Source organism: Porites lutea, chromosome 14, assembly GCF_958299795.1.
Source record: "Porites lutea chromosome 14, jaPorLute2.1, whole genome shotgun sequence".
In the NCBI taxonomy this organism is placed as follows: Eukaryota; Metazoa; Cnidaria; class Anthozoa; order Scleractinia; family Poritidae; genus Porites; species Porites lutea.
Genome location: NC_133214.1, coordinates 2,860,963 through 2,885,604, shown reverse-complemented (window position 1 = coordinate 2,885,604; position 24,642 = coordinate 2,860,963). Strand labels below are relative to the sequence as shown.

General features: G+C 40.4%; 2 protein-coding genes across 2 annotated transcripts; both read left to right on the top strand.

The window, feature by feature from the left end:
- The first annotated feature begins 608 nt into the window (after nucleotides 1-608).
- Nucleotides 609-24,584, top strand: LOC140924377 (alpha-1,6-mannosylglycoprotein 6-beta-N-acetylglucosaminyltransferase A-like). Its single transcript, XM_073374411.1, has 18 exons — nucleotides 609-803; nucleotides 1,362-1,457; nucleotides 3,908-3,987; nucleotides 11,569-11,661; nucleotides 12,587-12,661; nucleotides 12,955-13,113; nucleotides 14,291-14,454; nucleotides 15,796-15,927; nucleotides 16,121-16,257; nucleotides 17,336-17,457; nucleotides 17,993-18,064; nucleotides 18,153-18,248; nucleotides 18,604-18,687; nucleotides 18,961-19,023; nucleotides 20,146-20,262; nucleotides 21,120-21,194; nucleotides 22,896-23,050; nucleotides 23,937-24,584. The coding sequence occupies exons 1-18, from the start codon at nucleotides 626-628 to the stop codon at nucleotides 24,136-24,138; spliced, it is 2,100 nt and encodes a 699-aa protein (XP_073230512.1). The 5' UTR covers nucleotides 609-625; the 3' UTR covers nucleotides 24,139-24,584.
- LOC140925159 (melanocyte-stimulating hormone receptor-like) lies at nucleotides 6,127-7,154 on the top strand. The gene has a single exon (XM_073375116.1). The coding sequence runs from the start codon at nucleotides 6,154-6,156 to the stop codon at nucleotides 6,982-6,984; it is 831 nt and encodes a 276-aa protein (XP_073231217.1). The 5' UTR covers nucleotides 6,127-6,153; the 3' UTR covers nucleotides 6,985-7,154.
- Nucleotides 24,585-24,642: the final 58 nt, after the last annotated feature.

The window sequence follows — 24,642 nt, the reverse complement described above, 5'->3', positions numbered from 1 at the left end:
AAAATCATTTCCATAAACCTTAACCGCCAACAGAGACTTATATGATTAAATGTTTTTTGTCATTATTATTACATGATTATTAATGTTTTTGTCATTATTATTATTTGCCACATAAAATTCCTAATCACATTTTTTGGTATATTTGTCAATACTGCATTCAATTTAACCAACACAGTACCGTCCCGGTTCCATGCAGAATTTAAGTATCGCCAATAGAGTGTTAAGAGGCGTGATTATTCTTAGGCAGCCACGAGTAAAACTTTTGGACAATGATGAGTAATTTCTCCCAGTTTTCGTTTAGTTAAATCTTAATAATAAGTGAGCATATTCAGATATCAAGAAATCAGAATTGGCAGTATACACAAAATTGAGGTTTCATTATCTTTAAAAGGCGCGTAATTATTCCCCCCGTTTTTCTTTTTCTAGACATATTATTTACCCTGGCTTGTGTCAATAGTGGCCAATTTCTGACCAAATTAAACACTGGCGAACAAAAGCGTCGATATCGTCAGTTACAAAAAAAACTGTCTACCATGGAAACGAAATACCCTTACAAAATATGCTGCGACGGATTTTCTACAGATTCGCGGACAAGTCTAGTTTAGTTTATTTTCAACATTTCGAGATGAAAGTCAAACGCTCAGTTTTATTAACAAAACGTTTTCTTTTCTTGTTGGCTGGGCTCGTGGGAGTCACTGTTCTACTTCAGTGTAGCATCTTTGTCCTGTTGTCAATTTATAAAATCGCCGGAAGCTGCTGTTTTAAGATCGACGAAGTAACAATCAGAAATCAGGCAAAACTTAGTAAGTGAGTAGTACCCGGAGTAAAACCTCTCGGAGCAAAGGAGAGAACCAACAACAAATTTGCAAGACAAATGGTCAAAAGAAACTTTTTCTTGAGATAAAGGATAAATTTTACTCCACCAAAGTGGTACCAGCCTTTTTACTTGGGGTTTTGAACCCAAAATGTTGTGGCTGTTCTGAAGCCCGCACATGACGCAATGAACAAAGTTTGTCAATGGAAAAAGGATTTCCGGCTATTGGTTTTTAAATGCAAAATGCAGAATGCATTCATCTGTGGATGAAATCATATGGTGTAACCATAGACAAGAGCCATGGCTCTTGCCATAGATTATTTTAAATCGTGAAAGCTGAGCTGCTGAGCGCTACTTTCCTGTTTAGTGTGTATTATGCTGTACAAGGTGGTTCTAACTTTCTAGCTTTCGGACGAAATCCTATGGCTACCGAGCAGTACTTTCGTTAATTTTTACTCAGTTTTAATTGAAAAATTAGGAGGAAGATGATTATGTTATGATGACTTACAGCTAATTCAGTTTTTTCCGTTTACATTGGTTTTCACAGAAACTGCGCAAGTAGATGAGACCTACGGAGATCCCCTAGTAAATGTTCACCGTTCATCAAACGATGCTGTTCTGAAAAAAACGCCTGAGACAATTTGTGAGTATTTGTCATTTGTTATTCTGTCTAAGGCGATGTTCACGCTATACTGAATAGCTTTTAGTGGCGCCACGACAGGCGGCTATCTGCTATAGTGTCAACAGCAACTGCCCTGGGGCCCGTTTCTCGAAAGTCCCGCTAACTTTTCGGGCCCGAAATCAAATATTCAAATGGAAATATAAAAAATGAGAGCGCGGGTCCTGGCTAGCAAACTACTCTATTTTGTTTCATTAACTGATAGTTTTATCACGTTAGATGCAAAACTATTGAAACCTCGATCTTTAATTTAAACGGAGACGGCTTACAGGGCCCGTTTATAATCGGGACTTTCGAGGAACGGTTCCCTGGGCGGTACAAGTCGCTCTCACACATCGGGGTGGAGCATCGTGCCCCCTCAGCTGGCCAATAGGGTTTGATGAACCAAACTCCAGTCCTCGATTCCGTCTCAGTGTGTTTCAGTCCTCGCGCCGCCTTATTAGGGACCTTGCGAAACTACGACGGCGACGCCAAGGAGAACGTCAAAAAAGCAATAGGTTTAATTAGAAAAACAACAACTCTGCACGTGCACCACGCTTTTTTATACATTTCTTTGCTGTCCCTGCACAAATACGACGTGAAATGACCAAATTTTAAGATTACCTGAGAACAGGAACGGCTAGGCGATACATTCTACCATCTCTGTCTGATCTTGGGCGCGGTCCCCTCTCTTCAGCTTCAACCAAAATTCCCTTCTTATAAGTAACAGGGCGAATTGAGATAATCGCGAAAAAGTTTAAAAGGATGCGAAGACTGTTCTTCAGCGACGTTTCCATGAATGTTGCCGTTGTCGGATCGTAAGGTCCTTATTTACTTCTGCGGCGGGCGGAACAGGTGTTGACACTGCACCAAAGTATGGCACAGAACCTATCCGATATGTGACTCTCCACTTTCGAGATCGGCGCGGCTCAGTTTCTTTCCGACACAAAAATCGCTCCGCCACAACTGTTCTTGTGCGCGGGATGTCAACAAATGCTGTTCATGTGGGCTGACTTCCCGGGCATTCTTCTCGTTGTGAATTTACGTGGGGTCCCTCTTTTAGTGTAGTTATTCACCACATTTCCTAAGGCGTGATAATGAGCATTTTAATCTTTGAATTTAGCTACCTACGTGGGCGTTTATGCGTAAAAATAAACATATACACGAAGTTCCTGCGAAATGGTGGTCAAATGGACTCGTTGATTCCCAACCGAAAAAGTTTTTTGTGGCGAACAAAACTACAAGCCCCTTTCTCCCGAACGGGAATTTATTTCCTTGTCGGCAGTGCTAGTTTCAAGGTCACAAATTTTACATGTGCATTAACCACACCACGCTGACCACGCTTTTTCTGTCGAGATGGCTGGATATCGCCTTGCTCTTTTGTTTTACTCGTTCTTTTTCTATGTATGGCCAAAAGGCATAAATTTTCTTGCAGGAGCGAAGCGTGCAACTCGCTACGAGCACATTGCTAGTCTGCGAGCAAGCTCTCCATTTGTGGGATATTGTGAAAAGTAGACGGGCGAGGGGCACGCGAGAGGAGACGCCAAAGCGGGGGGCGGGGTAGAGAAAGGAGAGCTTGCAATGATCGCTCTCCTTTCCTCGGCCCTTCGCGGCTTCGCCGCTAGCTCGCGCGTTCTTGCGCGGCTCGCTTCGCTCGCCCAAATACGAGAGCTTGCTCGCAGGCTAGCAAGTTGCCATCTAGCCCTTCTCTCACAGCCAGGCATATAATAAAATGTTTTCTTATCGTTCCGTTGACGCTCAGTGATTTAGAAATTTTTGGAACTTAGCCTCGTTTACAGTGTCAAGGAGATCCTCGTATCAATGGAGATTTTCAAAGACTAAGACAAGACCTGTCTTTCGTAACAGTTGTGCTTAGTAGATGCAGTTTTGAGTAGTACAATAGGTACTAAGATCCAACGACGTGGACGGCAACGAGAAGGTAAAAAAAACAAAAGGTTTAATAAGCAAAACAACAACTTCTCACGTGCATCACACTTCTTTTTGTACATTTCTTTCCCGTTTTTGCACGACTACGACGTGAAAATGCCTTATTATGCGTTTTATGGAGGATGCAAACAAGCAACGACGAAATTTTATTTCTCTTTCTGAGCTTGGATATGGTCACTTAAAATTCAGCTTCAGAAGGGTTCGCCTACATTTGACAAAGTAAGTGGGTAGGAAGAATCGCTATAAAGGCTGAAAGAACTCAAATTCACTTTTTAAGCGACGTTCTCGTTGTCGTCGCGTCGTTGGATCTTAAAGTCCCTAATAGCTCTTCCAGACCTCTATTTTCATTGACCAAAGTGAGTAGTAGCTTCTGTCGTTTTTAGGGCGAGGAGTACTGTTTGTTTGAATCATCTACTTTTTCGTTCTTCAATCACAGGCCATGTCTTGAAAGTTACTGATATAATTGTCGCTGTTATTATTATTTGCAGCTGAAAATATCACAGCCAAGTCAGTAACTTGTAGAGTTCCTGAAAGCTCCTTGTTTCCTCTATGTTCCATGAAAATAAAGGTAGGAACGACCATGCATTTATTCTCTCAGATCGATCGCCAGAGCACCCCGGAGAGCTTGCAAACAGGCTAATACACTGTCAATGTAGTGTCTTTAACAGTTGCTATTTAGGGCGTCACGAAACGGTCGTTATGCACATTTGTAGATAGGCAATCTATTTTTGAAGGACATAAGTTAAAACCTACTAACCTTTTCATTTCGAGAATGGTAAGAACATGTTGAGCGGTTAATCATCAAGGCGGGAAATGATCATCTTCGTTTTTCTAGTTTAGCTTGGTAACGGGTTTTAATTTGACTAAAACAAAATATAGCCTTCTGTTCGTTCTATCCCCACAAAAGAGCCTGTTATCAGGCAGGCTATTGCGATAGTTCAACTCTTTCAAAACCTTTGCCACGGACATTTACAACGTACTGATAAAACTTTTTACCTGCTTTGATTGGTGATTTTGTGGTGGCGCGCGAGGCTGGGTCCGTGTTGTGTCGAATTGCACTATGGGACTGTTTGGGGGGACGCTATCGCTTCTTTTATTGGCTGTTACAATGTTACGTAGGAAACTGGGCCATAACAGTCACATAGTGCAATTCGACCCAACGCCGACCCAGGCTCTAGAACCACCTTAAAATGGCCAATGTAGGCGAAAACTTGCGATTTTTAAACAGTCAAACCAGTCCTGTTACACCTGAACCAAATTGACATCACTTCCGTGACAGCTACAGAGAAAAGTGTCTTTATTCTAACTTCTTTCAGAAGCGACCAACCTTCTACATGCGAAAATTTGTTTCCCCTGTCGAAGTGCAATAGTTGGAACATCCTATAGAGTGTTTTCACATGACGTCACGGCGGCCATATTGGTGTCCAAAAGCAATGAAACGGAGGCCATGTTGGTGTCCCAAACCAATCCTGTGGGAGTTGAACTCTTTTCTTATGCAAACGCTTTCTTTTGTTTCAATAAATTTGCATAGAGGCTGGCCACGTGAGTGAAAACACTGTATAAGTGACGTCTCTACTGTATGCCGACCCGCCAAATCTTAAATTTTCGTTGGTGGCAGCTCAGGTGTGGATCTAGGATAAACACTGACTGATTTCCTGAACGAGCGCCGAGGGCACAAGCTTCTAGGGTGGTCCAGGGCATGCTCCCGCGGGAAATGTTTTGGATTTTAACCCTCTTAAGTCTCCTTTCTTGGGTTTCTGAGTCATTCAGACAGGATATTGGTCAGTTCCAATCTCCTCGGATGAAGCTTGGCCAATCGGTGGGTTATTTCATCAAGGTTAATTTCCATGTTGTAGTGGATATATAGAGGATATTACACGGTGGAGCGAAGATATGAATTTTATTTTCGAGTGGCAAAACAAACAATATTTTACAAACGAGCGCAGCGAGTGAGTAAAATATTGTTTTTGCCACTCGAAAATAAAGTTCATATCTTCAAGCCGCCGTGTAATGTTTTTTTTTTAAATCAAAAATATTTTCATCATGAAAAATCTGACCGATTTCCGTTAAAAGGTAGAAACTGGTGTGAATCCGCGCCTTTGGCTCACTATAGACTCTGTGAGGTATTTTGAAAGATAATCTTCGCTTTCTTCAGAGTGTTTTTGGCTTAACTGCGCCAGTATATTCCAAGGAAAAGCGTTTTCGCTGTTCCTCTTTTTTTATTTGTAGATTTGCGCGCTCGAAACTTGGCTTTCCGATCTTTAAAATACATCCTCGAAGCAATAAGCCCGCCAGTACAATTTAATTTTTTTTTTGTATTACTTATTTAACTGAAAGCCTTATTAAAGAGAAATAACTGAGCCTTTCGAATAAGGGTATCACCTGCTAAAAGAATTGTTAGGTGATTCGCATTTTTAGGTATGAATAAAAATAGAAAGCGCAACTGTATTAATTTCGTGCCGACGGCAAAATTATAAATATTTACTAGCTGCTGTGAGTTGATTAAAAAAATGCCATGTTGTCAGTAAGTGCAAACAACTTTAATATAATAATGAATTACTCTTTTTGGTTCGATCACTTTAAATTAACTTAACGTCACTTGCTAAAAACTAAAAAAAGGGTCCAAAAGGAGTCACAAGACAGCAGCTGAACCTTTCCAATATACTTAGCTGTTTTTCTTCAAGTGGAAGATTGTGGAATAGTGTTATAGCGTGACGGCTTCTAAGCTAAAAAGATGAGCAGCTTTACTTTTATAAACTGTATCCTTAATGTGCCGTTAATGCTTGCTTGCATCACTGGCAACACTTTGATTTTATCCGCAATTTTAAGGACTCCTTCGCTTCGATCACCATCTACCATTTTCATGTGCAGTCTCGCCATTTCGGACCTGCTTGTCGGGATCATCGTCCAGCCAGTGTACATCGCATATGAACTGAAACAAGAACCGCCTTTAACTTTCGCAATCAAGGTGTTATTCATTTTCACAGGCGTAGTTTCTCTCTGTACAATGACGGCGATAAGCGTGGATCGATTCATGGCCCTTCAGTTCCACCTCCGATACCAGTGTTTGATGACTGGGAAGCGAGCCATGTATACATCATTGTCTCTATGGCTCTTTGGTATTCTGTCGTCGTTCGTAACGTTATGGAACAAAACGATTATGTTTGCATTTCTTGCTGTGGGCATTGCGATTTGCATCTTTATTTCTACGTTTTCGTATACCAGGATTTATCTCATCGTTCGTCAGCATCAGTTTCAAATTCGTTCCCAACAACAGGCTCTACAGCTTCCCATGAACTTGGTTCGGACTAAGAGAAGTGCCATCAGCACCTTTATTTACTACATCTGTATGATTCTGTGCTATACTCCAATGTTTAGTTTTATGTCGATCGTCGCTATTCGTCCAAGTCTTAGCGGTTTGATGATGTGGAAAGTAGGAAATACCTTTGTTTTTATGAATTCTTCTATAAATCCCATTTTATTTTGTTGGCGCGTACGAGAACTTCGAAGGGCGGTTTTAAAACTTGTCCGGCCGAGACACGTTATGCAAACTAGCACTGGCTAGGCGACGGCTTTGTCGCAAACAGGAAACAATGAAAATTAGCGATAACTATTCCTAGTCAGAAGTGGTCTGATAATAAGCTTTAATTCATTTATCTTACTGTCAACTTTCTTTTTTGATGTATGCCAAGTATTATTGAATGTCATAAAGGCAGATTGCGAAACAGTTTGCGTCAGAGCTTGTCTTTTAATATGCGCATGCTATGATATACCTTCGCTACAAAAAAAGGACACTCAATTTATGTCTGTCAGAGAGTCTGACATGTTCCACCTGAGTTTTCTCCTTTTTTGTTTGCGGCAAATGATGCTTTCATTGGAACTACAGTCAACTCTCGCCTTGCGGACACCCCGCTATATCGGACACCCCGATAATACGGACAGCAGCTAAATCCCCTGCAAAAACAAATTACAGATGTTTGACTGAAATCAACTCCCGCTATTACGGACACTAACTAATGAGGACACTAACCCGAGGTCCCCACAGTGTCCGCTATAAAGGGAGTTGACTGTACTAGGAAGTAATGTTCAACGCGCTTAGGCACTCTGGCGCTTGGGCACCCTGGCGGTTTTTTTAAAAATCCCAGAGTATCGAAATCTAATTCGTATGTTTTTTTTCCCTTTCTTTTTCTGTATAAAGAACGGAGAAAAGGGGCAGGGGAAAGAAATTGGCCTCTCTGGTTCACTAAGCATCAATTTAACAAGAACGATTTGACGCTAAAGGGGTAAAAAATGATAGGTATAACAGCCAGCGTCATTAAGTTCGTTGTCTGGCTCCTCTCCGACTCGGCCCCCGTCTCTCTCTCTTCACGCTGCCGAGTAGGGGAGGGCCCTGGCAACTAGTTTTCCAGCGTCATTTGCTTGCACAAGTGGGCCTACCCTAAAAATATAATCATTAGCGAAAATAAACCTCGACAAAAGACAGATGGTACCTTGGTAGGAACCTGGTGACATGGAAATGGGGTCTGAAAGTGCCCTTGCGATATTTACTTTAAAACACTTTTCCTCTTTCGTTTCTTTTCCTTGGTTAGTAAGGGTAATTTACCTGGGACGAGGGGGTATGTGGTATATTCACCTGGTACGCCCTCGGGGCGTACCCCAGAGGCTAGGGACAAGCAAATAATATACTTATTTTTCACTTGAGAGGTTTCCAAAAGCATAAAGCTTTTGAAGCGTTGAATTAATCGGTAGAGATGCTTATTCCCAAGAACCTCGAATTGTTTGAGGTTGAATTCTGAAATATGGAAATTGATCAATTCATGTGGGGTAGTCAAACACTACTTTTACCAGAAAGAGATGAGTAACTCAGAAGAAAATGTATTCATAAAGTTAAGGCAGAGCAGTATTGGAAACTCTTTTGGACATTTTACCGCGACAGATTTTTGTGTCAGTCGTCCAACGAGTCACATTGCAAACCAGGATGTTCGCGGGTAGACGATGGAGATGTTATGTCAAGTTTGTTCAAAAGTGACGAGGCCGGTGATACAAATCTCTAGTTTGAAGGACATTGTGCTATGACAACTGCCGAGAAAGAAAATGAAGTCCAACAAAATGTAGTAAGTTCATTGATTGAAATTCAAAATTCTGATTTGTGTTGTTTTACTGAGACGACGGTTAAACATGTTGAGGGGAATATCAGTTGGGAATATGATGAGGGGAATATGAGCAGGGGAAATATATATTGAATAGTTTTGTTATTGTTATCAGCTATTGTTTTAGCCAAGCACTCCCCTGTTAAAATCAAACGCCGCCACCATCTTTTCAGACAGTGAATAATAATGAGGGGTTATGCAATATATTCCCCTAAAAAGAACAAAGGAGATCAAGACAAGTGAAAAATTAGTGTGATTTTTTGCCTTATCGGACTCAAAAACCTGCTTTTATACGTTGGCCCTTTTCTACTCAAATGGTTGCCAATTTCGGTAGCTTTTGTTTCAGAAATCCGGCTAGATAAACAAATGAATAATGACTATTACCCCTTACATTTTTTTTTTCACTAGGGATCTTAAGACGCCATCTTGCAATTGTCTAGTAGGCAAACGCAACAGAAATTACTGTGTTCATGTAGACCGTTTTCTTGTATATTAGTTTTTTATTATATTTCATTTTCTTGGTTTCTTCCACTGCGTGACAGTGAAAACGATCTCTATGATGGCATGAAATATAGCTTCGTCTATAGAAATCCTTTGTGTATGATTGAAATCAAAAGTGTGTAGGAATCAAATATGGTTTAAGAATTATCGAGCATTTGCAAAGTTTTTGAGATATGTTTTGTCTGGACTGTTGGTCACAGCCCACCATAAAAATGTGTGGCTTGTGCACGCTAATGTAAAACGCGCAAATGAGGCGAAAATAGCAGCTGTAGATTTTAGACAGTAGGCATTGACAAAAAACTTTAACAAATGAGGCATCTAATATGCCTTAAGCTCATTTTCTTGTCTCTCCTCTGTTTGCTTACACAACAACTTCTGTCCTGTTTTTAAAACTGCCTTTCGAAGCTCCTTTAAACGCCAGCAATACAAAAATGGGTTTATAGACGAGTTCAAGAACTCTACAGTATTTGCAACAGTCCACAAGTTGGAACTGAGTGTTGGGTCAATCGTATAAATTATCATTGAAGTGAACATTGGCGAATAACAGAGAACCAGACAGATGAAATATATGAAAGTGTTCATTGTAGTTTTCTTCGATCGCGCGATGTTTATACTTTGCACGGTGTTCATACTTTGTACAGCTTGTTGCTGAAGGTGAATCGCCGATTGATGATGGCGAACTATGAAGTAAATCCTGGTGTAAAAGAAAGCGGAAATTAAAAGGCATGCAAAGATGCCAACAGCGAGAACTATATGAAGTGTACGCCACAGCATTAAAAACGATGAAGCGATGACAAACAGCCATAGAGTTACTGTAGTTCGTATTGCACATTTGTTGGTCATTAAATTTGGATACCGCATATGGTAATGCAGGGCCATAAATCGGTCTATGCTTATTGCTGTCATTGTGCAGAGCGAAGCAACACAACCCATGTTGAAAAGTATATTGGCTGTCTTGCGCAAGCCAGGATCAGGTTTTAGCTCGTGGGCAATGTAAACTGGCTGCACAGCCAGCCCGACAAGAAGATCCGAAACAGCGAGACTGGACAAGAAGATTGAAGACGATGAATGAATTGAGGGTGTCGTAAATATAGCGGACAGCACTAACGTGTTGCCGATGACTGCTACGAACATCAGTGGAACATTAAGAACAATATTTATCACCAAAAGGGCGTCCATTTCGCTCAGAGATGTTGACGTGGTGTCACATTAATAGTTTGAAGTCCATGAATTTTGTATCCCAACTCTAGATCAAACGCACTGAGTCCTGCTCTTGCTATGTGCCTAAGTACTGTATTGAGTCCTGTGTCCTGCTGTGTACTTTCTTAGCTTTCTCAACTTGTGACATATGTATAACCTATATTGGTTTGATAGTCCTCACAGTTAGCAGTAGGAGTCAAGTATGCCGTATTCCTCATCACATCATTCCCGGACTTACGAATCAAAAATTGTTAGTGGCTCTCAAAGATTACCTTCAGTTATTGAAGGCAACTTAAAGTTTTCGTTCTGCAGGTGGTTTGAGCTAAAGTGGTAGTTGTGTTTAAATAGATTGACAGCTCGTGTGAGGTCACCGTCTATGAGCAATAATATATTATAATTCTAATCAATTTATTTTCTGCTTTGTCCAATCAGTAGGTATTCCAAAATTGAATTATAAACCAGGTGCAGTTCTATAATGTTCGCTTTAGATAGACTAAAAACAGGCTACTCTATTTGCATGAGTGCAGGAAAAGAAAACACCATTATTTTTTAAGATAAACTGGATCCGTTGGTAAAGGCTCTTATCGTCAGCTGTATCGTTAGGTACTGAAAACATCAACTTTCGCTAACCTTCGCTTTCGAAAGATGAAAAGGCAGTTGTCATGTTGAACTCGTCAAAACAAGCTACTTTAATTACCGGCAGGAAAACAACACACCATTACGGAATAAGAACAACCGGTTTCGATAGTAAAGATAAAAATTATAAATGCGAATAAAATTTTTTAGAGACCAAGATATTTGGAGCGGCATTTCCTTCTTTGTAATCTCAAGTCTCGCCGGTGAAAAAACGATAAAAGACAAAAAGTCTGGCACTTTCAAAGTTTTTTTTTAGTGGTGTAATATATGAATAAGCAATAAGGTCTTTACCGGGGCGCAATATATGTGCTTGCCTTAAAATGACAACGCAATTTTCTTCAATTAGACTTCGGTCAACAGTGACGTCTGAATAAATTAATTCCATTTTTTTTTTCATAAACTCTTTTTTTCAGGAACGTTGCGTGGATTTTCTCAATGAAGAACATGCTACAAAATTGAGCCATAAATATTTGGTGACTTTACCAGTATTAGACAATTGCAGGTTAATATCGACAAATAACAACCAAAAAAAAGAGATTTGTTCATCAGATAATTTAATTCAGACGAAGACAGTGCGAAATTTATTTATTTCGGCTGAAGTGACAGCATAAGTGCAAATATTTGTTTGTTTAATTATTTTTGTTGTTTTTTTTGTTTTTAAGTCTTTTAATGAATCGTGGAATCCCAAGTGCCATGGAGAGAAACATCAGGTTCAGCCGAATAGCCTATGCTCTGTAATTGAATACCTCAGCGAGGTGAGTTTACTTCGCATCAGTTTCTTAACGTCGTCGTCATCATCACCATCATCATCATCATCATCATCACCACCACCACCACTACCACAATCATCATCATCATTATCACCACCACCACCACCACCACAATCATCATCATCATCATTTTCACCACCACCACCACCACTGCCACTATCATCATCATCACCACCACCACCACCATCATCATCATCGTCACAACCACCACTACCACCACTATCATCATCATCATCATCATCATCACCACCGCTAACATCATCATCATCATCACCACCACCACCACCACTATCATCATCATCACCATTATCATCATCGTCGTCAACATCATCACCATCACCACAACCACGCCCACCATCCTTATCATCAGTTTGTTTGATAAAGAAGGTTGTATAAAAGGAGACACTCAGGACTCAAATGGTCAAAGACTTCGCTATCCAAGAGATGTGTCACAAATTTCAGCATATCCTTATTCCGGAACGCGATCAACCAAACGCACCATAATTTTTTTACCTTTATTTTACCAAGGATGTATATATCAAAACGAGGTCTCCAAACCTGAGCCTTGTAGTCTCCTAAAAGGCTAGGGTACTAAGCTCCCAAATGTGAAATGGTTTTTATAAACTGCGCCACGAGCAGTAAGGAACAATCCTCCCACATGGTAGCCGTGATGGAGGACGAGGGGGGGGGGGGTGGGTGGGTGGGTCAGTGGAGAGGGTGAATAAGGGGCTGCCGTTTACATGGAGTGAGGAAGATCCTAGAAGGCCGATCATCCAAGCGCCGTATGGATGCTGTATTCGGTTTACATGCAAAGGGTTGTACTTGTTCCTAGAGCAGGGATCTTCCTAGTAATAGGATCTTCCTAGCTGACAGGTAGCTTTTAATTTGCAATTGCTGTGGTTGTACGTAGGTCGAGGGTTGGTGTCCAGTGTTACCATGGAGACGTGACTTTGACCCCTTTAAACCACCTGCCAACCACACAGAGGTTTGTATCCATATGTCAATAATTCAGGTACATGAGCGGTAAACAAAAAAAATATTTGCAGGACTGTTAAGGACTCAGAGGTACTGGATCAGGTGTTAATAAGTATAGGCTTTTCAAACAAGTCCAGCTTAAGTCTGTGGATTGTGTTCAGAACGCAATTCTTTTTGCTGAATTTGTTCTAACTAAGGATAATTCTAGTCCAATGTACTCCTCTCGTTCACCTGCTAGTTTGTGTCAAATTCTGCAGCAGAATATTAAGTCATCGTTATCGAACACATGACTTTGGCTTGCAGGCAGTGATTCGCACAGATGTATCCGGGTTATTAGAAAAATTAAAGGACGACCGTTACGCCTGGATGAGAATTCGAATAACGGAAGCATGGCCGCAGTGGAAAGAAGCCACTGAACAGCTTGCTGAGACCCTGAATGTGAAGAATAGAACGAAGAAAAAGGTGAATTTGGAGTTTTCTTTGAATATTGCTGAATACCTAGATCAGAGTAGGAGTTTTCTTTGAATATTGCTGAATACCTAGATCAGAGTAAGATTCTGAGAACTGTACACACCTACCCCCCCCCCCCTTAAAAGAACATTTTGCCCCAAATAAGGAGTTAGTGTTAGTGTTAGGGGAGGGGTAGGTAGCAATTTCCCAGAATCGTATTAAATCAGCCTACCTACCCCTCCCCTAGCCCAACATTTTGCCCTAAGTGAGAACGTTAGGTGAGGGGACGGGTAGGTAGGTAATTTTTGGAAATCTAATAATAAGACATTTATAAGGTTTAGCGAACTAGAAACAAGCAGTTTGATCGGTCTAACGAATTGTAAGGACGAAATTCCCGCATTTTAGCGAGACAGATCAAGAAGCAACGTGATTGGTCTTGCTAAGTACATAAAAGCTGTTTTTTTTCGGGGAGGGGGGCAATTGATTAGAAGAAAGTAAGTTGAATGGTTGTTTTAAGTAGAGGTTAAGTTGAGCGAACTGGAAGATCGCAAAATGATAAAACTCCTAGCATTTGAGAAATGTTTTCCCCCACAATGACAGTCTTGCCAAAACTTGTAGTGGAATGACGACGGCTACCACATTTTCCCGCCAAAATGACGTTGGTTCACGCGCGCACCACTTATTATTGAGAAAATCTCGTCGTGGTAGTCGTTCTCGTATAATAATAGGGAGCTCATTAAGCAAGGGCGTTTTCAGCCAAGTAAGTCAACCGAAAGTGACACCTCTATCCTTTTAACCCTTTAAGCCCTAAGCGTGATCAACATCAAATTTCTCCTTGTAATATCAATGCTTTGTAAAACGGAGTGGTCATGAGCATTACGGACATGATCACACAAGATGAATTTGCTCGATGTTTTATCAACTTCTCCCCACTACTTCTGTAGGAAATGAATAGGGGCAACAAATGAGAATTCAAATTTTGATCTTACGGTTTAAAGGGTTAATATGTCTTGACATTACCCAATTTGTATTGCTAAGTTGCTTTATTCTTATAGAGACGATTGACCCGAGACATTGGGCAAAACCGCTGCCTAAGTTAGCAAAAAGTCCATTTCCGGTCGACGTGCGTCGGTTAAAAATAGCATTTGCTTAAGCTCCCTAATCTAAAGGTCTTGATTTCCTTTACCAGATTCTTCTCTATATGGGAAGCATAGAAGACAACTTCAAGTTCTTTACTGAAGCCTTTACTGGTGGATGTTTAGGGGAGCTTACACAGTGGAGTGATTTAATGAGTGCACTGTATATTTTAGGGCATGACTTGATAATTACATCAGATTACAACGACCTGCGAAAGTAAGTTTATCCAAGTTTATTTCGTAGACTGAGAAAACAGCCGCGTCCCCACCACTGGTTTTCCCGGCGAATGACGTCTGAGGGACGAGCGCAGAAATTCCACACTGATGACGTGTTGCTACTCAGATCTGGGTGGTGCCTCTGATTGGTCTGGCCCCGAGAGAAATTTGCTTCAACCAATCAGAAGCACTACCCAGATCTGGGTTGTCACACGTGCAGCATGGAATTTCTACGCTCGTTCCTCAGACTTCATTTAGCGGGAAACCAGTAGTGGCGTCGGAAATGTCGGCTGTTTTCTCAGGGTTATTTTATCGCCCTTCGAAACGAAGTTTTTGTTATTTCCTCAATATTGTTATTAAGAAAAAACAGCCAACAATCAATTTTCAAAATGTCCCAAACTGTCAAGCGTGCAAAATGTACAGGTTCTAGATACTTTAGAGAGGCAATGGAGTTTTAAGACCGAAGAAAGCCACACATATCGGTAACTTTCCTTCACATTTGAATCTTTGTATCAAGCATCATGCCTCCTGACACCCAAAAACTCCTGGGATGTCCAAAAAACAACTTTAGAAGAGACGTTTATCGCTAAGGATTCATACAGAGATATGAATTTCTGTGGAATACAGTCAACTCTCGCCTGGCGGACACCCCGACAATACGGACAGCAGCTAAATCCCCTCCAAAAATATATTAGAGATGTTTGACTAAAATAAACTCCCGCTATTACGGACTCTCGCTAATGAGGACACTAACTCAAGGTCCCTAGCTACAGTGTCCTCTATAAAGGGAGTTGACCGTATGGAAATTTGGGAACTAGTTATCTATACCCTTGCAGTCTGACGGTGTAGAAATGCTGAATAACACCTCCCCTAGTGGAGGTACTTCCCATAATGGCCTATACGGGGAGGCTCCTCCCCAGGGGGTACCATTTTGAGGCTTCAGGTATATGAAAGGGTAGGGATTTCACCAGTTGAAGTATACAAAAGAGTGGGAAATCTGTCTTTCCAACTGTAAAAAGACTTAAAAGGGCTGTGAAAAAGTTTTAGAAGATTTCCTATTATTGTGATTTTCTTCGTGTTTTAAAAACAGTGCATATACAGGATACAAGTTCTCAACTAGGTGTGTGATAGGGGTACCTTTTCTTTCAAAAATGGTGTATAAAAGGGTAAGGTGTTGGACGGGGCCCCCCCGCATAAACTTTGCTGGGTACCCCTCTCGACACTATCCACCGGACAAACCATTGTCCAGTAAAAACGTTTTAGGGAAACCAGTTGCGTTATTTTTTGAATACTGATTTATTTAATGGTTATTATCATAGTGGTTAAATGTCTTTATCAACAGCATTATCACCCAGACTGATTCAGATGGCTGTGCTTTAAGAGAACTTGCTGACGGCTTGGATCTGATATTTACCGACATTCCAGGCGCTAAGAAAATTATGCTGTTCAGTGGACCACATAGTTCGCGTTACAGGTACAGCTAACAATATAAACTTTTAAGAAGAACTTCATTCCTAATGGAGAGAGCTCCGATACTAACCAAATGCAATAAGCGATTATAGGAAATGAAAATGTGGAACGGAAGTGGGAAAGGTAGTCAGTAAAGGAGCATAGATACACTTAACAGGACATCTGCACGTTTAGTAACGTTTCTTGTCTTCCACTAGATGCAAGATGCGCATTTTGGACTCGTTTGGAACGGACGCGGAGTTCAACTATCCGTACTACAAAGAAAGTATTCATGGCGGCAGATCGGTATGGGGAGATGTGAATCTTCTGCTTCCTCAGTTCATGACAATGTTCCGTAAGTTCAATCTTTGAATCATTAGACGTTTCTGCGAAACTGCCCACCTACCCCTCCCCTAAGCCAACATTAACACTTACTTCTCACTTAGGGCAAAATGTTGGCTTAGGGCAGGGGTAGGTCGCAGTTTCCCAGAAACGTATAATAATCCCAATCTTTCTTTCTTTTTCAAGAATGACTGCTCTATTTCTAAGAGGTACATTCGAAATATTATTTTAAAGTATTGTTTTGTATTACTGTCATACTCAGGAAACTATGTGATCCTGAAATATCTGTGAAAAGGAATGCTAATTGTTTAGTAACTTATCACAACAAAGGTCAGGCCACAGCAGCAACCTACCAACTTAATATTTTCGATGTATTTCTGGTGTTCTTCTTAAACTCAAGATTTTGTATTCCAAACTCTTGAATTCAAAACTTTGGAATACCAAACTCTTGAATTCAAGCTTTCGGCATTCCAAACTTTTGAACTCGGCACTTAACAATTCTAAACATTTTATAGTGCTTTCAAGACTTAAGCATTCCAACCTTTTAAATTCAAGATTTTGACACTGGAAACTATTGAATTCAAAACTCTGGAATCGTAAACTGTTGAATTCAAGCTTTTTTTTTCTTTCTTTCTTTTCTTTTCTTTTTCTTTTTTTTTTTGGGGGGGGGGGGGTGGGTGGATGGGGGATTCCTGATCTCAGTCATGAATTCAATTAAGACAATGGCGTTCTGAAATTTTGAAACAAAAACATTTGAATTCAGGACTTAAGCACTGCAAGCACTTGAATTCAATACTTTGGAATACCAAAATCTTGAATTCAAAATTTTGGTATTTCAAAGTGTTCATGTTGAATTCAAGACTTTGACATTCCAAGGCCTCAGCACAGTCAAACATTTAAATTCAATTCAAACTTTTGAATTCATGAGTTTTGCATCGAAAAATGCCTTCCGGGTTAATCTGTTTTGATAATTAACACTACTGTAATAATTTTTTCTACGGAGACGACTGACGAAACAGAAATTATGAGTCTTCTTGCCACAAAGACCCTAGCAGTAAAGTGTTTTATGTTCTTAATGATTCTTTTGGCAGCTCACAGTCCCGATAACTCGTTCTTGGGCTTTGCTGTTCCAAAGAAACATCGCGGAAAGACTACAGAACCCAAGAACAGAACCAATGCACTAGTCTATGGAAAACTACCGCATTTCTGGAAGGTACGAGTACATTGTTAAAGTGTTAGCGCAGGCGTTTCCGTCGTAGATGCTAAGGCTGCGTGCAAACGGACGCAACAACTCCCAACATTGTGTTGCGCCAACAATGCTGGGAGTTGTTGCGTGCGTGCATGTTGGCAGTGGTGTGCAAACGGATGCAACAACTCCCAACAATGTTGGGACCTGCAGTGTGTCGTGGGAAGGATACAACCCATAAGTCTTTGTAAACCATGCGTAAAGCGCGTGCGCGGCCTCAACAATGTTGGAAGAGCTGTGCAAACGGATCCAACATTGTTGCGCTTCGCTTCGGCGATCACGGAACAAAAAAAATGTGGGGAGTTGTTGGCGGAAAAGTTTGACCGGTTTCAAACTTTGCGCAACAACACGCAACAACATCCAACAACACGTAACAGGGTGTGCAAACGGACGCAACATGAAACATCCAACAATGTTGGGAGTTGTTGGCCAACAATGTTGCGTCCGTTTGCACGGGGTTTAAAAGTCCTCGCGTGAGGTTTATTTTGTATTTTTGGTTTAGGGCAAATCGCTGTACATCGAAGTGATCAGAAATCATTTTCAGGAAGTCCATGCCAACATCGGCTCCAAAAACGTAAGGAATCACTGCCTCAGATGTTTATCACACGTTGAATTTTTATGTTATACCGTAGCCATTAACTGCAATCTGGTTATTTCAAAAGGAGACTGTTCTACGTAAATTCGACGTGCCTGATTATGTAATAAATCATGGAATCGTCAACATCTCCACACTCATGGATCTCTTTCAAAGCAGTAAGGTAAGTGTTCAGACTTTTTTGTATTAGCTTGGGAAATTCTTGTATGATGCGACTCAACTTTTGACATAACTGATATCATTGAATTGATATAGCGTGACAATTATTGGTTGTGAGCAAAAACTGCATCTCTTGTCCGATCAGTAGTAGTAGTAGTAGTAGTCGTAGTCGTAGTCGTAGTCGTAGTCGTAGTCGTAGTCGTAGTCGTAGTCGTAGTCGTAGTCGTAGTCGTAGTCGTAGTCGTAGTCGTAGTCGTAGTCGTAGTCGTAGTCGTAGTCGTAGTAGCAGCAGCAGCAGCAGCTTTCTTTGGGCTTTTCGTACGAGCAAACAGGAAAGTATTGTTTTTTTGGGTCATTAGGTTTTTGTTGGTCTCGGTGATCCTTTAGAAGGACCAGCAGCCTTAGAAGCCTTGGCAAATGGATGTTTCTTTCTTAACCCAAAGGTATGCTAGGAAATTAACAACATCATTTTTTTTGTACATTTACAATTAGATTGTCAGTCGGTCTGAGTAGTTAAGTACCTGTTGTGCTCCTTAACACCCATATTCGTCTATCCCTCTATAGAACAATGATCGAGGTGCGTTGAATCGTGAGTTATATGGTGGCTCTAAAATGTTTGTCTGCTCTTGAACGAACTATAAATAACCAAATGCAATTACGTTTTGATACAGGTTTGGTACAATAATTTAATTAATTATAGTCTGTATTTTTTTCAGTTTGATCCACCATTTGATCGAGTAAACCATGGGTTTTACGCTGGCAAACCCATGAATAGGAAGGTAATGATTAAGCTAACATATTAACCAATAATACAGAAGTGTTTCATCTGATATTAAGGCAAAGTAGAATTACGAGGAGTAATATATCAAACACGATCGAGGAGTGTTTCATTCGATATCAAAACACCAATAAGTGATATATCAACACGAGAAGGAGTGTTTCATCTGGTATCCAAACACTGAGAAGTAATACATCAAATACGAGAGGGAGTGTTTCATCTGATATCCAAACACCGATAAGTAATATATCAAAAACGAGAAGGAGTGTTTCATCTGAAATCCAAACACCGAGAAAAAACAGGAGAAGGGTATCCAACTACCGATAAGTAATATATCAAACGCGAGAAGAAGTGACTATGTCTTAGTGATATCCACACACTGGGAAGTAATATAACAAACACGAAGAGAAATGTTTCCGAAATTGAAATACTGAGAACTAATACACCAAACACGAGGAGTGTTCCATCTGAGATCCAGACATGCACCTAGGAGTTTGTCAAACACGAAAAGAAGAATTTCTTTCGATAAAGCGATTTTCATATGACCTTGAAAAACGGTTTCGATAAGTGTTCGTTATTTGTTTTAACAGGCAATGGATGAAAAGATCAAAACATGGCCTCTTCGTTTTTCCGCCAAAGAAAACCCTATTATGGAGAAGGCATTGATCGATTGGCCAATCGTGTTGCAGTATGACGTCAAAGGGAAGTATCGATCGACAAGTTTCTAGAAAGTTCTCGGGCATGAAGTTTTTCCACCCGAGCGTTCGCTTAACCAACCAAAAGACACGCGCGTTTGTATCCGTTCGATAAACCAATCAAATCGCTCTATTTCCGTTCTTCCGTTGTTTCTGTTTTGTTTGCGCGTTTTCATTTCAAGGTCATACGAAAATCGCTCATTCAGGACCGAGAAGTGTCTTGTGAAAACAGTTTCCGAGGTACGTGAGTATTGTTTTCAATTGTCTTTTAGATAACTTCTTAAATGGTCAATAATGTTGGAAGGAATTCGATCAAAAAATCGCAAATTAAATTTATGGTAATGAAGATAACGTACCCAATCAACCTTCCTTCCATGTTCTCAATTCATTTTGGAAATTGAGTTTAGACTATTTTTTCGCATGAACAGATTACATCCCAAAATCCTTATGCTGAGGTGTTTGTTGGCGAGCCCTTCGTTCAAACTGTGAACATAAACAACATGAGCGAAGTCGAGGAAGCTTTGCAGAAAATTTTGAATTCTTCGGTAGGTAATAGCTGTTAACCCTTGTACCCCCAGAACACCAAAGTCTGCCACTCAGAAAAGTTTCAAATTTTGTTTAGTATAAAAAGGGACAAAGAATAGTACCATGCAATCGTACCCCAGAAGAAGATTCATTGGAATGACCCAACATTTCAGGGTTTTGTCCACTGACCCAATTGTTAGAGCTAACCTTTAAAACACAATAAACAGCACCACAGCAAAGTACTGCTCAAAAGCTTTCATTAAAAGGTCATAGCATACGATTTTATCCAGAGACTCAAAAGGTAGAACCACCTTACACAGCATAATGAAAGTGCCACAGGAAAGTACTGCTCAGCAGTTTGCATTTGAATGGTTATGCTTCAGGATTTCATGCACAGACTCAAAAGTTAGAACCACCTTGTACAGCATAATAAACAGTACCACAGGTAAGTACTGCTCAGTAGCTTTCATTTGAATCGTTAAATTTCAGGATTTCATCCGCTGACCCAAAAGTTAGAACTAACCTTTACAACATAATAAACAGCACCACAGCAAAGTACTGCTCAGCAGCTTTCATTTGAATGAAATCCTGAAGTGTAAACTTCAGGATTTCATCCACAGTCTCAAAAGTTAGAACCACCTTGTACAGCACAATTAAAAGTAGTGCCACAAGAAAGTACTACTCAGTATGTGTAGCTTTTGATTGAATGGTCATACCACAGGATTCCGTCCACAAGAATAACAATAACACAAACATTGCAAGTCTTCGTAATTGCGTGACTCTGAATTAAGCGGGTCAGGCAAAAAAACGTTTATTCAGTATGAATCTATTTCCAAAACAATTTGGCCTACGTAGCTTACTTATTTTCTCTTTAAAGGAAACTCCTCGTCTTCCTTATGAATTCACTGTTGCTGGAATGTTAGAACGACTAAACGCATACTTGGAACACCAGGTAAATACGCACTGTGACTTTACACTTCTGGCTAGCTCCTAGCTGTATTCCGTTTCTCTAATACGGCACCGGAGATCATTGTGCCGTAGTGTGAACTACGGGAAGTATTAAATTGTATATTACTAGCTTAGTAAGTCAGTGATTGAAACAGAATTGCAGGATATACGCATTTTATCCTTTTTGGTCATCCAAAAAATTTTTGCAATTTCTGAAGGCTTATTTTTCGCCCCAAATTCGGTGGCCGACACGACACCCACGTGAAAAATACAGTGAAACTCCGCCTTATGGTCACCTCGTTATTACAGCCACTTTTTTTAGCCATCTGGGAAAAACCGCCATACATTTTCTTGTAAAAACAAACCTCTTTTTTTTGGCCCATTGGTGACCGTATTAACGTATTAAGGTTCCACTGTACAGCCAAATACACACAATATACGGTTGACGAGATGAGGTTATTTAAAGTGGTAACATCCCACCAAGTGGTGTGAATAGTGCTGGTAAAATTCAAGCAAACCCCGCCGGGGTTCAACTTCATTCACTAGTTTCAAAAAGATCAGAATGAACCTTGTCTACCACCCAAAGTTTTGCATAACCATTGTTTCCAGTTTCTCCGGGGTATTACCATGATTACAGTCGTCCCAAGAGAAATCAATAAGGGACTAGCAGACAAACTTCAAAAGCTGCAGAATAGGGCTGCTAGAATTCTCACCTTTTCTAACTATGACGTTCGCTCAAGTGTTTTGTTGGATGAGCTTGGCTGGGAAAGGCTAGAATATGCTGTGACAATGTACAAAATCCATAGTAATCTTTCCCCATCGTATCTGAGGCGGATCTTTACCAACACCTCAAATGTACATTCACACAATCTTAGAAATTCTGAGTTAAATTATTATGTCCCCAGACCCAGAACTGAGTCTGCAAAAGGGAGCCTACACTACAGAGGATCTGTTCTGTGGAACAAGATTCCCTCAGAGATTAGAAAACTGCCTAGTTTAAATGTTTTTAAAACTTCAATTCATGGGAAAGATTTTTCTAATACACCATGACCCATTGTAACTCTTATTATTCATAATGTAAGTTTTTGTATTTTTAACATTATAGTCAATAGTTCCTTAGAGTATTTTAGTCTAGTTTTAAACACGATTCCTAGGAAGACCATGTAAAATGATACTATTTCGTGTATAAATAAAGATTGATGATGATTGATGATGATGATGATCAAAGACGATGGTTATGCAAACCTTAAGGGGGTGGGGGGTGGTAAACAAGGTGTATTATGGTCTGTGTGAAAAAGGTGAAGGAGAGTTCGCCTACTTTAACAAAGTATGCAAGTTGGAATTGCCATAAAGATTGAAAGAACGCAAATTCACTTTTTAAGCGACGTTTAAAGCGATTCCTTACTTCAGGAACTGACGGCTGGCCGGGCGAAAAGACTACTTCTGGTCACCGTATTAGACGCTTGCGTAGTCCTTACTAAAAGTCCCTTTACAAAAACTGGACCATGTTTGCTTTTCCACTAGTCTTAGCAGTGGCGGCTCCAGAAAATTCAGAGACGGGTGGCCAGGACTTTTGGCAGCTATATAGATACTATTTGTGTGCCTTCAGCCAAAAGCTAAATCTGCCCATGCTTAACTGCTGTGTCGTTACTCTGATCTGAGGATGTGTTAGTTAATATTCTTCCCAAATGTTCAAATGTTCCAGGACTTCTGCAAGCCCAGTGACTGGCCACCAATTAAGGAGCTGCAGATTACGAAAGGAAAAGATGGCCAGTCTTGCGAATTCGCCTGTCTCGATAAAGGACTCGTTTGTGAACCAACATTCTTTGCTGCTGTCAACAATCAAGAAATGTTTAAAAGGTAACTGCTTTATCTTTTCATACACCATATCAGTTTTACAGTTTAGCGAATATTAAGTTACATTGGAATTCTTAGATCTTCAGTTTTTTTATTTATTTATTCATTTACCACGGCTGTTGAAAGTATAAGGTTTAAATTTATTTACATTTTATTTGAATTCAAACATAGAGAATTTTTTTTTTCTCACGGAGGTTATTTGCTAATCAACACGCTTTAAGTTCCTGGCGTGGGATCTTCCATCGCAGGTTTAGATCGTGCAAAATTCGTCTATTACTTAATTTATTTTTTTCTTTATCGTTGTCATGGTAATATCGATTTTTCTTAAAACTACATTTTGACAAACTTTAGTCCGAACATGGATAATAGAAAGAGTCCAAAGTCAGCGAGTGGTGACGGTCGGACAAGGATAAAGTCGCTTTTAAGGCGATCAGTGAAAAATCTCAGTATGGTCCCCAGAAAACTGTATCGAAACACCTTAAAATATGCGAACAAGTTAATTACATTTTCTTTCGATTACAATGACTTTGCTTGTCAATATTTTGTCTCCATTGACTGTGACTTCGAGGACTACATTTATTGACTGTGTCTTCGAGGATGAGATAGAAATGGCGGAGGGAGAGTCGAGATCCGTGTATTTCCTTTGAAGAAATTGTAGCTTTGTTCCGTTGCTTTCTGACAGCTTTTGTTTAACTGGCATTTCACTCCCGTTTCATGCCACCAGTGTGTTGCTCTTGAACTTTTTCACAAGCAAGGAGAGTCATAATTTTTCATTTTTTTTTAGTTCAGTTTCTGGCTGTCGTTTCTGGTCAAACAAAGCTGGAGGTTGCGTAGTTTACAAAACCAATAAAACCTTTAATTGTATTATCGTTTCTACTATTGATTTCAGAGCCGGTATCCAGTGCCATACGTCCCCCATGGTATCCCGTGACAGTATTTTGGCGCCATCACTGAACACTTCAAATAACACGTGTTTTCTACAGGGTAATTCCATGCTGTTCAGCTGCCGAGCAGCCAGGCCTAGTGTGATCCGTGTTTGTCCTTGTCGTTCATACCGAAAAGAGCAAGTGGCTTTATGTGAATCATGTTGAAGGCATTCTCTTTGATGTACTGTACCTCGCTTGGGAGTAGCCAACTGATGGCCTACTGGCTTCCTGTCTGTTGCAGTTTTTAATTCGCCCCAGATTCCGGAATCCGGAATCGTAAACGGTGGTATCCGGAATACAGCTCAAGGAATCTGGCGTCGTCAGACGACGTCCAACAAAGAACTTGGAATCAGGCATTTTCACGTCGTAGTCGTGCAGCGACGCCAAGAAAATGTACAAAAAAAGTGTGCTACACGTGCGGCGTTGTTGTTTTGTGTTTTAAACATCTTTTCCTTTTTTGACGTTCTCGTTGCCGTGGCCGTCCTCGGATCTTAAGGTCCATATTATATGGCGTATGGCGTGAAATAATCGATAACGCAAACAAAATATTTGATTTTAAGTACACCGCTTTTGAGACAAATTAAAACTGTCATTAGCAGCCATTTTGAATGACGTCACGGACCCCCCCCCCAACCCCCGTTGTTTTATTTCCGGATATTCTCACACATT

What these genes read in the sequence shown, in the direction of transcription:
- LOC140925159 (XM_073375116.1), top strand. Translation starts at nt 6,154, where the DNA reads ATGAGCAGCTTTACTTTTATAAACTGTATCCTTAATGTGCCGTTAATG.
- LOC140924377 (XM_073374411.1), top strand. Translation starts at nt 626, where the DNA reads ATGAAAGTCAAACGCTCAGTTTTATTAACAAAACGTTTTCTTTTCTTG. An exon ending in TATGTTCCATGAAAATAAAG is followed by an intron (nt 3,988 to 11,568) that starts GTAGGAACGACC and finishes TTTGTTTTTAAG; the next exon opens with TCTTTTAATGAATCGTGGAA. An exon ending in AGAAAATTTTGAATTCTTCG is followed by an intron (nt 20,263 to 21,119) that starts GTAGGTAATAGC and finishes TTCTCTTTAAAG; the next exon opens with GAAACTCCTCGTCTTCCTTA.